Source organism: Pipra filicauda, unplaced genomic scaffold (genome assembly GCF_003945595.2).
Source record: "Pipra filicauda isolate LSUMZ 115617 unplaced genomic scaffold, ASM394559v2 scaffold628_size223124_pilon, whole genome shotgun sequence".
NCBI lineage: Eukaryota > Metazoa > Chordata > Aves > Passeriformes > Pipridae > Pipra > Pipra filicauda.
This window is the reverse complement of record NW_024104785.1, coordinates 18,955-33,235: the sequence shown is the minus strand read 5'-3', so window position 1 is coordinate 33,235 and position 14,281 is coordinate 18,955. Positions and strand designations below refer to the sequence as shown.

The 14,281-nt window shown below is 68.0% G+C and overlaps 1 protein-coding gene across 1 annotated transcript; it reads left to right on the top strand.

Annotated features, from left to right (window-relative positions):
• The first annotated feature begins 9,789 nt into the window (after positions 1 to 9,789).
• LBX2 (ladybird homeobox 2) lies at positions 9,790 to 14,042 on the top strand. Its single transcript, XM_027730622.2, has 2 exons — positions 9,790 to 10,105; positions 13,498 to 14,042. The coding sequence occupies exons 1-2, from the start codon at positions 9,790 to 9,792 to the stop codon at positions 13,875 to 13,877; spliced, it is 696 nt and encodes a 231-aa protein (XP_027586423.1). The 3' UTR covers positions 13,878 to 14,042.
• The last annotated feature ends 239 nt before the right edge of the window (positions 14,043 to 14,281 follow it).

Genomic DNA, 14,281 nt, shown 5'->3' with positions numbered 1-14,281 from the left:
GTGGCACAGGGATGCTCTGGCCATGCCGAGGGGGCTAGAGGTGCAGTACTGGGGGGACTCAGCAGGAGGGACCCCTCAGAGGAACCTCTAAGCCCCCTGACCCCCCCCAGCCCTGCAGCTGTTGCGCCCCAGGGCCACTGCAGAGTGCCAAGGTGGGGCACAATGGGGGCACAACACAGCCCAGGGGGGACACAGCATCAGCCCTCCCTCCTATGCCAACATCCCCAAGTGCTGCCCCCTCCTGCCCCACAATGCCCACCCCTGCCCCTCACTGGGGACTGTCCCTGGTCCCCTCTAAAGCCCCACATAACCCTGCCCCATGGGCACTCTCTCTGGGAGTTCCACTCACCCCCAGCCCCTACCCTGTCCTGGGGATGGGCATGGGGACTGGACCCCAGGCTGCTGAACCCCCCCAGCTGCACTGTCACCACCACACTCCAGTGGCACCAGCTCCAAACGGCCCTGGCAGAGACAGATGAGCAGCTGGCACCTTCACACCCCATTGCTGGCTGAGGGGCAGAGCCCGGGGTCCGGGGGGGCACCGGGATGGTGGGATGGGCTGGGTGAACACCGCAGGGACATGTTGCACGGTATTGCCCCACACCCCAACCTCCTGCCCTACTGCCCACCCCAAGGTACCCACCGGGTCTGTGGTGGCACACAGCCTTCCCCGTGGTGCCCATCCCATCCCGTCCCGTCCCATCCCTGGTCCCGGTCCCATCCCCACTCCATCCATCCCACCCCATGCCCAGCGGTGCGTGGCACAGGCACGCTGCTCCTGGCTGTCACGGCGGGAATGAGCCGGCGCGGGGACGTTCCCGTAACGAGGCGCCGGGATGAGGCTGATGAGAAAATCCAAACGCAATTTAATTCCTGTCACCGCCTGAGCGGCTCTAAATGACGCCGGGGGGTTCTGACGGGCCCACGCTGGGCCCCCCCGACCCGCCCGGCCCCCACCACGCCGTTCCCTCCTGACCCCTGCTGGCCTCCCCCAGCCCCCCCTTCCTGCCCGCTTCCCGCGGATGTGGGCACCGGCGCTGGCACCGGGATGCCCGGCGGCGTGGGAAGGGGGGCGGGGGGGCACCTTCCTGCGGACGGAGGGGTCGTGGTGGAGCCTGGGAAAGTGCCGCCCCCGGGACCCCAACACCTCCCCCAGCCACCCGGGGGACACCCGGGAGAGCTGGGAGCAGCCCCGGCTGGCAATGGGAGCAACCCCGGCTGGCAATGGGAGCAACCCCGGCTGGCAATGGGAGCAGCCCCGGCTGGCAGTGGGAGCAACCCCGGCTGGCAATGGGAGCAACCCCGGCTGGCAATGGGAGCAGCCCCGGCTGGCAGTGGGAGCAGCCCCGGCTGGCAATGGGAGCAGCCCCGGCTGGCAGTGGGAGCAGCCCTGGCTGGCAGTGGGAGCAGCTGTGGCACCCGGCCATGGTACCTGGCCCTGCTGCCAGCACCTACAGGCCCCCACACACCCGGACCCCAGCCGCTGGGCAGTGACAGGGTGGATGTCACCGGGCACACCCAGCCCTTCTTGGTGTGGGCACATGGGGCAGCGGGGCCAAGGGAATGGGGCCAAGGGCATCCCCTCACCTCTCCTGGTTTATTTTGGCCCCTGGAGTTTCCCACCTTTGTCTGGCAGCTGCAGCCCCCTGGAGCCCCCCGGCTTCCTGGGTGTCAGCACGGGCAGGGGCACACACTGTGGGACCACCACCCCGGCACATCCTGGCAGGAGGGGAGAGCACAGAGCAGGCTCATGGGGTGTCAAGGGATGGGACGTGGGATGTACATGGGATGGGACATGGAATGAACATGGGATGCCTACAAGGGGAACAGGTGGGCACGGTGGGCAGGTGTGGGTGCTCTGGAGGTGGTTGCCAGGCTGGCACAGGGACTATGGTTTGGGTGCTGGTGCCACAGCGTGGGTATCATGGCATGGGTGCCACGGTGTCTGTGCCACGTTGTGGGTGTCAGTGCCATGATGTGTGTCCTGGTGCCATGACGCGTGTCCCAGTGCCATGATGCGTGTCCCAGTGCCATGATGTGTGTCCCAGTGCCATGATGTGTATGCCAGTGCCACAGTGTGAGTGCTGGTGCAGCGCAGGGGTCCCAGTGCCGTGTGGGTCCTGGTGCAGCGCAGGGGTCCCAGTGCCATGTGGGTCCTGGTGCAGTGCAGGGGTCCCAGTGCCGTGTGGGTCCTGGTGCTGTGCAGGGGTCCCAGTGCCGTGTGGGTCCTGGTGCAGCGCAGGGGTCCCAGTGCCGTGTGGGTCCTGGTGCTGTGCAGGGGTCCCAGTGCCGTGTGGGTCCTGGTGCAGCGGCACTCGCTGTCCCGCCATTGTTCCACCCTTTGAAGTCGGCGCTTCCTGGCGGGTTTGTCCCAGCCCGTCTGTGGTGGCGCTTCCCGGCCATAAATCACCCGGCACAGGGGCTCAGCGGCCACGTGCCCGCGGCCACGGCCCGGTGAGGGGCGCCCACCGAGCCCACCTTCACCTGGGACTTGCCGGGGCAGGGTAAGGACCCACCAGAGCCCCGTGGTGCTGCTGGGATGAACGTCACTGGTGGCCCCTTCCCACAGCCCCCCAGTCCCCACTGACTCCCAGACACAATCCTGGGGTCAGGATTTGGGGCAAATCGTGGCAAGATTGGAAGTGTCAATGTACCAGGGCTCAGGAGGACCCCCCCAGTCCCTCCCGGCTGCCCCCCTTGCTCTGAGTCTTCCGCCCGGGCCCAGTGCCGGCGGCGCGGCCATCCCCTCCGCTATTCCCAGCGTTTCCTGGGGTTTATTGTCTTCCCCTCCCTGTCCCACCTTCCTTGCAGGAAGCCCTCGATCCCGCGGGGCCGGCGGCTCCGTTACCAGCAGGACTCCAGGCTCCCGGCCCCTCTCCGTGGGCAGGGGTACGGCTGGCTCATTCCCGCTCCTGGAAGCAATGCCCACCCGGTGGGATGGGGAGCTGGGACCCTGTCCCGACCCCCTAACCCTGCTCAGGCCCTGACACGGGGCTCCCAGCTGCCCCAAGCTGAGCCCCCCCTGCCACAGCTGTGCCAGCGTCGATGCCGGGGTCCCACAGTGGAGCAGAGGCCGAGGGTATCCCCAGAGCCCCTCTCCAGCCTGGGGATTGTCCCAGAGCCCCCCTCCAGCCGGGGGGGCTCGTTCTGCCACGGCTGCCACCGGCCCGGTCCCCTGATCCCTAAATCAATTGGGTGGGTTATTGCAGCGCCGCGTCTCCGTCTGCCGGATAATTGCTTGTGATCCCGGCAGGGAGGGGACGTGCCGCCATCGTCCTGCGGCACCGGGCACCCGCTGCGGGGCAGGGGCTCAGGGGGTAGGAGAGGGCTCGGCGTGACAAGGGGGTGCTCCTGGAGGGGTGAACTGGGGAGTTCCATCCCCATCCCATCCCCAGCTCCGTTCCTGTACCCATCCCATCCCCGCTCCCATCCACCCCCATTCCCATCCTATCCTCATCCATCCCCCCACTCTCCCTGCACCCCTCGGACCCCCACACCCCCCGGGGCCTCGGGCGGCAAATTCCAAAGGGCACCCGGGAAGATTAATGGCGGGGCCGGGGCCGGGGCCGGGCCGGCCGGTAACCGGATCGCCCCGCGGGAGTAGGAATGCGCCGCTGACCCCGCCGTGCCCGCCTCGCCGCGAGGGTCCCACCACGCGGGGTCACCGTGGGCTGGGCCACCACGGACACCCGCACAGCCACCGCCCCAGCCGGGGACACCCCTCAGTCCGCAACCGCGGCGGGACTCCGTCCCCAGCCCCCCAAACCCAGAGACACATCCCCAGGCTCACGGACAGGCAGGGCCCCCCGTCCTCTTGAGGAGGGTGACACGTACCCTCTCTCCCCACACCAGGAGGGGAGCACCAGGAGCTCCAGCTCCCTCTCCTTGCCCCAGCCACGGGGGAGCAGAGACCCCCCCAGCCCCCAGGAAATGGGGACACCAAGGATGTCACGCCGTGCTGCGCCAGGGGGGCCACGCCGTGGGGGCTGCGGGGGCCGCGGGGGCTGTGCTGTGTCCTGGGGGCTGCAGGGGCTGTGCTGTGTGCGGGGGCTGCAGGAGCTGTGCTGTGTGCGGGGGGCTGTGCTGTGTGCGGGGGGCTGTGCTGTGTGCGGGGGGCTGTGCTGTGTGCGGGGGCTGCAGGGGCTGTGCTGTGTGTGGGGGACCGCGGGGGCCGCGGGTGGCTGGCCCGGAGCAGCTGTCGGGTCTAGAGTTACGGTGCTGGCTGGGGGCGGGGAGCGAAGCCCGGGGACGGACGGGGTTCCCGTGGTGGGGTCCCTGCTTGAGGTCCCCCCGCTGATCCCGCCCCGAGGGTCCCGCGGGGCGCAGGGCCGGACCCCGCCGGGCGGGGAGGATGCGGGACAGACCTGGGCTAAGAATAGCGCTAGGGTGGAGGAGGAGGAAGGATGGGGCTTCCTCTGAGACGCCTCTTCTTCCTCCCGCCCGGCTCTGCCACGCGGCACGTGTGACGTGGGGACACCCCAAGTGCCACCTGCCCCCCTTCTATCCCGCACCTCCAGTCCCTGTGTGACAGCCCGTGCCAGGGTCTGCACTCGATGGTGTCCCTGGAGCACCCACCGTGCCCACCGTAGGCACCAGTGCCACCCCGACCACCCCCCGCCACTGTCACCCCCTGCCGCTGTCAACCCCCTCCCGCTGCCGCCGCCGCGTTTCGTTGCACTTCACTTTTTAATTAACCCCGGGGCGCTGCCTCGCCGGGGTTAATGGCAGCGGTGACCCGCGCGGCCATCGATCCCCGAGCCCCGGGCAGTGCTCACAGCGACGGACGGGCCCCGCCGGGGTCCTGCGGGATGAGGGGGGCGTGTGTCCCCCCCAGCCCGGTGCATGGTTGAGCACAGTAGGACCCCCAGGGCACCCCCGCTCTGCTGCCGCCGGTGTGGCAGGGAGGGACCCGTGGGCACAGATGGCTCCAGGCGTCCCCCGCCAAGCCTGGGGGTGCAGGATGGGGCAGTCCCACAGTAGGCAACCCCCTGACGCCACGTCCCCCGCCCCTGGGCCATTGCGGCCCCTCTCCCAGCAATTCAGTAGCCCTGTGACAGCACCGGGACCGGGGTCCTGTCCCGCCCGTGGCCGTGTCAAAGCCGGGGTCCCGGCCCCCCGCGGCCGCCCCGGCCCCCTCCACACTCAGGTGCCCCTGTCATCCCTCTGGGCTTTAACGCGGGGGTCGTTCATCTTGGGCGGGGGCCGGGCTGTCAGCGCCCAGACGGGCCATTTCCGAGCTGAGCCCCCGCACTCGGCCCTAATTGAATCCTCATGGTCCCGCCGCCGCCTCGGCCCCGCCGCGGCACCCGCCACCACCCCGCGGCCCACGTCGGGTCTCCCAGGGGTCCCTGTGCCACGGAGAGCCTGGGGATGCCCCACACCAGTCACCCTCCAGACCACAGCCGGAGCTTCCCACCCTCTCCAGCTGCCCCATCCCGGCTGCTGCCACCCTGGCACAGAGAGACCCCCGCTCGGCGGGCAGCGGGCACACAGTCCCACACACAGCTCTACTCCACAGCAGGACGGGGGTCTCACACCCCAGCACCCCAGCCTGCCCCCCCAGCCACAGACCAACTCGAGAGGGACCCCGACCCCATGGGGGTCCTGGCACAGATCGCTCTCCTGGGGAGGGCATGGGGGTCCCTGCCATCCCGGCCGTGCTGTGCAGGGTCAGGGGGCATGGGCGGGTGACAGCCCGGTGGGGGGGCAGCGGCGTTTGCTCCAGCTGGAGCCTTTGAAATGCAACCCCCCCTCAGCCCATTTGGCTGGAGTTTGGCCCAGGCACAAATGGAGGCCCGGGAGCGGGAGGGGGACCCTGTGGGGAGGGGGGTGGCAGCTGGGGCCGGGACTGGTGGGACCCCTTGACCCCAGACTGGTGCTGAGTAGGGGTCCCACGGCATCCACCCTCATCCTGAGTGCCTCTCCTGAGGCTGTGCACTGCTCCTGCCCCAGTCTGGCTGGTCCCTGGCACTGGCACACGTGGCTCCATGTGTGTTTGCCTGTACACGTGTGTGATGTCTCTGCACGTGAGCCAGCGTGTCTGTGTCCTGTGAGCCCTCTGTGCACGCCTGCACACGCCTGCACACGCCTGCACACGCCTGCACACGGCTGAGGGGAGTCTGCTGGGGGTGGTTGTGCTCACGCAGACACACACACGTGGGAGCAGCCGAGGTGTGTGCTGGCCCTTTTTGTCCCCAGCCCTGGGCTGTCCTGTCCATGTCCCCATGCTCATCCCCATTCCCATCCCCATCCCATCTGCCATTCCCATCCCATTCCCATCCCCATCCCATCCCCATCACCATCCCCACCCCATCTCATTCCCACTCCATCCCCATTCCCACTGCATCCCCATTCCCATTCCATTCCCATTCCAATTCCATTCCCATTTCCATTCCCACCCATCCCCATCTCCACCCCATCCCACTCCCCCTCGGTCCCCCAGTGCCGCAGCCGGGCTCAGCCCCCCCCCCGAGCCGCTCATGTTAATGAATCGATGATTTGCCAACAGCCCCGGGGGGGGGGATCCCCGGCTCCCCCCGCTCCCGGTACATCCATCCCCATTCACCAGGGCCAGGTGTAATCCCATTATTCTCGGCTCCGCCGCGGCCCGGGCCCACCGCGGGGTCAGGATTTATTGCCAGTAATTGCCGGGGTCCCGTCCCCCGGCGCGGGGGGGGTCCCGGCGCCCCCCCGGCGCTGCCGCCGCTCCTGACGTTTTAATTCCGCACCGAGCTGTTCCCTTATTAAAGGAAAATTCATTTGCCAGCGATTTCCATGTGCCGGGGCCGCGCGGGGCCGCGGCCCTAATCGCGTTACAGGGAGAGCTGCGGCGCGAGATCGGGATGGAGCCGATAAATAATGGATCAGGGCGGCGCGGGGCGGGGGAGGCGCCTTACGGGGACACCGCGCCGGCATCCCGGCACTCCGGCACCCCGGCACCCCGGCACTCCGGCACCCCGGCACTCCGGCACTCCGGCACCCCGGCACCCCGGCACCCCACTCCTGAAGGACACGGGGGTGGGCAGCCCCGGGAGCCCCCCTGAGCTGGGGTACCTGGAACTGGGGGGTGCTCCGAGACACCACAACCCCTGAGACGGGGGGCTGGGTGGGGGGACAGGGCAGCCCCAGCCACGGCTTGGACACCTCCTCGGCACCCCCTCACAGGTACATCACACCCTTGTGCAGGCAACCCCCCTCACACGTGCACACACACATGAACACGTGAACACACACATATGTGAACACACACACACGTGAACACACACACATGTGAACACACACACATGTGAACACACACACACGTGAACACACACACATGTGAACACACACACATGTGAACACACACACACGTGAACACATATAAACACACACATGTGAACACACACACGTGAACACACACACATGTGAACACACACACATGTGAACACACACACGTGAACACATATAAACACACACACGTGAACACACACATGTGAAAATGCATATAAACACACACACATGAACACACGTACACGTGAACACACACGAGCACATGCACGTGAACACACACATGAACACACAGATATGAACACACATGTGAACACACATGAACACACCCACGTGAACACACCCGCGTGAACACACACCCCCCGTGCCCCTGTGGGCTCATGGTGGGTGCAGGGCACAGCACAGCAGCTAGGGACGGGGTGTGAGTGTCTGGGAGGCGGTGGGACCCTACGTCCCAGACCCCCAGGGTCTCCCAGGGACACCCCAGGGTGGGAGCTGTCAGTGCCACACGGGTGCAGTGCCCTGGGGTGCCCCCAGTCCTATCCCGTGGACGTGCCCGTCACCGTCCCCTCTGGCCGCGGGCACCCGGCCAGCGCCGGGCACTCACCCGGCTCCGCAGGAAGCTCCTGTGTTCCTGCATAACCCCCGAGGGCTCGTTTTGTTCCCACCCTGTGGCCTGGTTTGGGGTGAAAAGCGTTTCCTATCCTGTGTTCCCGACAGCCGGAGCCGGCGCTTCCCCCGCCGGGAGGGGCCGGAGGGGTCGGGCAAGGCGCGGGGGGCTCAGCCCACCCCGGCAGCACCTCGGGGAGCACCTCGGGAGACACAAGTGGAGGGTTGGGGGTGCCAGCAGCACGATCTGGGAGCAACCCTGAGTGCGGGGATTCGCCCCAAGTGCTGTGGAGCAACGGGTGGGTGCGATGGAGGTGGGGAGGGGAACGATGGGGTGGAGACGACATCCCCCCCATCAGGGCGAGCACCACTGCTGGAGATCTGCCGGGTCCCTGCAGATACCCGCGCCCCAGCCCGGTGGGACCACTCCCACGTTCCCAGCCCAGGACTCGGCCGCCGAGGTCCCGCCGGCCCCAGAGGAGCCAGAATGTTCCGAGGGGGGAAGGTTTCCTCAGGGGGTGGGCGGCCGCAACTCCCGATCGGCACAAGGGCGTGGAATCACCCTGGGCAGCGATTTCTCGTGCGTGTCCTGCAGCGTTAAACCAAAACAGAGCCCAGGGGCTCCCCATGGGGCTGGGACCCCCAGGAAGGGCTGTGACCCCTATTCCCGGTACCCCGGGAGCCCGGGGCCTCGTTACAGCAGTACTGCCGGAAGGGATTGGGCTCGCGGGGGTCCAGCCGAGCCCGGGACCACCGCAGCTCCCTTGGGGGGGTGGGAGTGGGGGTCACAGCTCTCCTGCACCCCGGGACGGGCTCCGTCCCCCGGCGAGAGCTGGCGGCACGTGCAGCCACGGCAGCTCCGCCATCGCCCCGCGCCCGGCGGGGAGGACAAAAGCCGCGTGCGAGGAATCCGTGCAAACGCCGCCGTGCCCGGCACGCCGCCGTGCGAGGGGCCCCGTGCCCCTCTCCCAAACCGAGCCCCCTCCCCACCCCCCCCCCGCCGCCAGCCTTTAATTGCTCCGGCTGCTGGGAAATTTCAAGGTTGAATTTGTCAAACTCCGATTTCCAGCCGGGAGATCGCGTTCTGCCTTTGTCAGCAAGATTGGAAAAATCCACACACACACCCCCCCGCCCCTTCCCCACTTCCATAATCCCGGCATCGGCGCTGCCGGATCCCCCTGCACCTGCTCCCCAAACCCGGCTCCGTGTGCTCCCACCGGGCTCCCCCTCATCGTCCGCAGGTTCATTACCGCCCTGACCCCCGTGACCTCGCCGTGTCCCCGATCCCAGCGACGGATCCATGGGGACACCCGGCGGGATTGGGGCTGGGGGATGTCGAATCGCCCCCCCGGAGGGACCCTTCGGCATCCCCCAGCCCCTATCCCGCCGGATAATCCGGACGCGGCTTCACCAGCCGGGCCTCACCTGCGTGTGCGGCATCCCGGGATTTTTACGAGCGGCCGAAATCCCGGAGCTATTTGTACTGGGAAAGGGCAGTGGGAATGTGGGGAGGGAGGGGGGATTTATGGCTCTGAAACCCAAAACCCACCCGAAAAGGCTTAATCACTCCCAGCCGCTGCCCCGGCGCTTTTATGGGGCATTTTAGAGCAAAAGAGCCAATAAATTTTTGGGTGAGGGTAAGAGCCACGATGAGGATGAGGAGGGAGCGGAGGGGACAGAGGGGACCCACCAGGGTGGGTTAAAATGGGGGAGACAACAAGGGGGAGGTGCGGGGCTGAGCCCCGGTAGTGGCGGAGAGGGGTCGGTCCCCCCCCTAGACGGGGGGGGCGTCGGTGGCTCCTCCTCCTCCTCCTCCCGGTATCCCGGGCCTTTAAGGCGGTGGAACGGGGATCGCGGGGCTGGGGGGGGGTGGGGGGCGGCGGGTCCCCGTCCCGGCGCGGGTCCCGGTCCGGCATGACCTCGGCGGGGGAGGCGGCCGGTTCCCCCCCTCTGCCCGCCGCGGTCGGCGGCCATCGGCGAAGCCCCCTGGACCGGCTCCCGCCCCCCGCCAACACCACCAAACCGCTGACCCCTTTCGGCATCGAGGACATCCTGGGACGCCCCCGCGGCGGGAGCCCCCCCGGGACTGGGACCGGTCCCGCCGCCCCCCCCGCCCCGGCGGGGCCCCGCGGCGGCGGCTGCGCCCCGGCCTCGCCGCTCTGGGCGCTGGAGGAACTCGCCAGTAAAACCTTCCAGGGGCTGGAGCTGGGAATGCTGCAAGCAGCCGGAGGTACCGGGACCGGGGGGCTACCAGGGCGGGGGGGCTCCGCCGGGACCGGGGCGGGCGCCGGGAACCGGGCAGCGGGCACCGGGCAGGTGGCGGGGCCGGCGGGCGGCGGGGGAGGCCGTGGCGAGGCTGAGGATGCTCCTCGTCCCCGGTCCCGGGAAGTTTCCTCCGTGTCCCGGAGGGGCGAGCGCAGCCGGGAGGCCCGGGAAGCCGCCGGTGCTCGCCTGGCGCGGCGGGGACACGCGGCAGCCTCTGCCCGGAGGGAGGGAAGAGCCCCGAGACCGGACACCGGGAGCCAGAGCGAGCCCCGGCCCCGGTGAGCCGCCTCCGGCCCCGAGGCACCGGAGCTCCGGGAGCACCGGCCGGGACGGCGCCGGCAGCTTTACCGGGAGCCACGGGACCGGGCGGTGGATGAGCCCCGCCGGGCCGTGCCCATGACCGTGACCGAGCGCGGGGGCCGAGCGGCGGATCGGGCCAGGACGCGACGGAAACCCGGTGCGGGCCCCGAGCCCCGGCGGGGACGGCGGCTCTGGCCCGGTTTCGGCCTCCAGCAGCGGCCCGGTACCGGCGGGGTGCGACCGCCCGTTGTGGATGGGGACGAACCGGCTCTGCCGCTGCCGGGCTCGGCCTCACCGGGTGGACGGACAGACGGATACCGACAGACAGAGCGCGGCGCCGCCGGGAAGGAAAAAAAACCGCTACTGGGATGGACAGACGGACACGGGCGGACCGATCGGGACTCTGGGACTGACCGGAAAAACCAAGCTCTTACCGGGACAATCACGGACGGACCGATCGGGGCTCCGGGATTAACGGAAAATCCCTCACACGGACAGACACACGGACAGGCAGAGCGCGGCGCCGCCCGGAATGAATAGAACCGTTACCGGGACGGACAGACCGACTCGGGGAGAACGAGAGGGGCTCCAGTAATTAACGGAAAAATAAAAACACCCTTACCGAAACGGATAGAGAGGATCTCGGTAATTAACGGGGAAAAAAACGTTACCGGGACGGACAGACGAACAGTCGCGGCAGAGCAGCGTTCCGGTGATTAACGGACAGGGGTGGGCGCAAGGCGGCTCCCGCCGGTAACGAAAAATCCTGCGGACAGACGGACACGGATCGACCGAGCAGCGCTCCCGTGAGTAACCGAACCCCGTTACCGGTCAGACAGACGGACACGGGCAGAGCTGGGCTCCGGTAGATAAAGGAAAGAAATTCCCTAATTACGAGCGTCGCTCCGGTAATTAACGAACCGTCGTACAGGGCGGACAGACAGAGTTGGGTCCGTGATTAACGAATAAACCAACCCATTACCGTGTGGAGAGACGGACAGAACGGAGACGGCTCGAGGCGCCCGGAATTAACGTAAAGCCCCGTTATCAGAGGGACGGCCACGGCCGGGAACGACATAAACGAAGGAAAAAATCCCGTTACGGAGCAGACAGGCTGACATAAAAGGGGGCGAAAAAAAGCCCCCGTTGCCGGGATGGACGGACGGACAGAAATGTGGTCGATCGGGGCTCCAGGAATTAAGGTAAAAATGCCCGTTACCTGACTGACAGACGGACACGGCCGGAATCGAAAAAAAATAACGAAAAAATCCCGTTACCGGGCGAACAGATGGACCGAAACAGGAGCGATCCCCGTTACCAGCCGGGCAGACGGACAGACACGGGAATGGAAAAAAAAAAAAAAAAAGAACGAAAAAACCCCGTTGCCTACTGGACAGACGGACAGACTCGGGTGCGATCGGGCCTCCCAGAGCGGGAGTGAAGCCCCGGTACCGGCCGGACAGACGGACACGGCCGAGCGGGAATCTCGGAATTAACAAAACCCGATCGCAAACCGGCAGCGGGGAACGGCGGAACGAGCCGGGACCGGCGGACAGAGGGAGGTGCCCGTAACTCAGGTAAAACCTCGTTACCGGGACGGACCCACGGACACGGCCGGAACTGCCCGGGGCTTCCGTGATGAACGAAAATCCCTCTTCGCAGCGACGAAGGATGGACGGACACGGGAGCGATCAGGGCTCCTGGAGCGGGCGTAAATCCCCGTTGCCGGGACGGACGGACAGAAACGGTGTCGATCGGGACTCCGAGAGCGGAGGGGAAGTCCTGTTACCGGACTGACGGACGGGAGCGATGGAGGTTTCGTGACCGCGGTAAAAAGCCCGTTACCGGGACGAACCGGTAACAGTCCCAACTCAAGCGGGACTCGGCCGAGACGGCCCGGGGCTCTGGTACCGAACGGTCGGGGGTCCCGAGGAGCGGAGCTCCCGCTGTGGGTGGCCGCGGGGGTCACCGCCGTTACCGGGGGACGCACGGTGATCCCGGGAGCCGCGTTACCGAGAGGCGGGTTGGTGCCGCCGGCAGCGGAGGGATGGAACGGCACCGAGAGCGGGAGCAGGAGAGGGACCCGGGCCGCCACCGGGACCCCGCTGGCGGCGTTGAGCCGTAGCCGGGGCCGCGATCCGCGTCTCACCGGGTGTTCTCTACATCGATACCGGCAGCAGCGGCCGCACCGGAGCCGAGAGCCGCGACGGGATCGGATGCAGGGAGCAGCACGGCCTCAAGTCGCCTGGAATCGTAGAGAGGAGGATCTCGGTTTCCACCGGGGGCTCCCGGCTCCTCTCCCGGCTCCTCGCTCCGCTCCCGTCTCCCTGCTCTGTTCCCGGACCAGCCGCAGCAGGACACGGGGGTCTCGGCCACGGGCGCAGCGGCGGCGACTTCGACGCGGCCGGGGCCGCTGTGGAACCGCGACTCCCGGCTCCCGGCACCGGGCGCAGTTTGGTTTGCTCGGCTCTGGTGGGCTCGGCTCCGTACGGCACGGCACGGCACGGCACGGCACGGCACGGCACGGCACGGCTCTTCTGCTTCCGGCTCGACCCGAGCCGGTTCGTCTCCGTTGGACCGGGAGTCGGCGGAGCCGGGGTCCGCCCGCCGTGCCGGTCGCGGCTCGGTGCGATCGGTGCGGGTGCCGTTACCGGTGCCGCTGCCCTGACACTGCTACGCCCAGAGGTCGGGCCCCGCAGTGCTCGGGGCGGACCCGGTGCAGGCGCCCGTGCCATTATCCGTTGCTCGGTGCAGGTCCCGCTGCCTTTGCCCTGACGCCGCTGTCCCCGCAGGTCGGGCCCCGCCGTGCTCCGCGGGGCTCGGCGGTGCCGGTGCGGGTCCCGGGCCCCGACACGCTGTCCTCGTACGTCCTTCCCCACCGGGCGCCTCGGGGCCGTTTCCCGTGCCCGGTGCGGGTCCCGGGGCCGGTGCTCTGACCCCGCTGTCCCCGCAGGCACTTCCTGGCGGGCGCCCCGGGGCTATTCCCCAGTGCCGACGCGGGTTGCGGGGCCGTTCCCCGTGCCCGGTGCCGGTGCCCTGACCCCGCTGTCCCCGCAGGTCCGTCCCCGCCGGGCGCCCCGGGCCCGCGCCCTCCCTGCAGGAAGCGTCGCAAGTCCCGGACCGCGTTCACGGCGCAGCAGCTGCGGGAGCTGGAGCAGCGGTTCCGGCGGCAGCGCTACCTCTCCCCGGTGGACCGGGACGCGCTGGCGGCGCGGCTGGCGCTCTCCGCCGCCCAGGTCATCACCTGGTTCCAGAACCGCCGCGCCAAGCTCAAGCGGGACCTGGAGGAGCTGCGGGCGGACGTGGCCTCGCTGCAGGCGCTGCCCCCCGCCGCCCTCCAGCAGCTGGCGGGGCTGCCCGAGCCCCCGGGGGCTGCCGGTACCGGCACCGCGGCGCCCGCCGAGCTCTCGGAGGAGGAGATCGACGTGGCGGACTGAGCCCAGCCCGCTCGGACCGACTCGCCCCGCTCGGTTCCGCTCGGCACCGCCCGGGCCGACACTGCTCCGCTCGGCTCCACTCGCCTCGGTCCGAACGGAGCCGAGCCCGGCCCGGCCCCGCCCCCTCGGGGCACCCGTTTTTGGGTATTTTTTTTTTGTTCATCTTTCCCTTGTCTCTTTCTTTTTTTTTTTTTAATTTTATTTTCTATCGGCCCCGGTGTAAATATTTGCAATAAAGGCGACACCTTATTATGGAACCCTGATGCCCCCCGGGGACCACTCTGTATCCCCCATTTTCCAGGCGAGCACTTCCCGCCGCGGGCATTAATTTGTTTTAACCAGTGATTAATTACCGGCTGAGGCCGACCCTCCCCCCCTCAATTTGCATATTAATCAAATTGTAT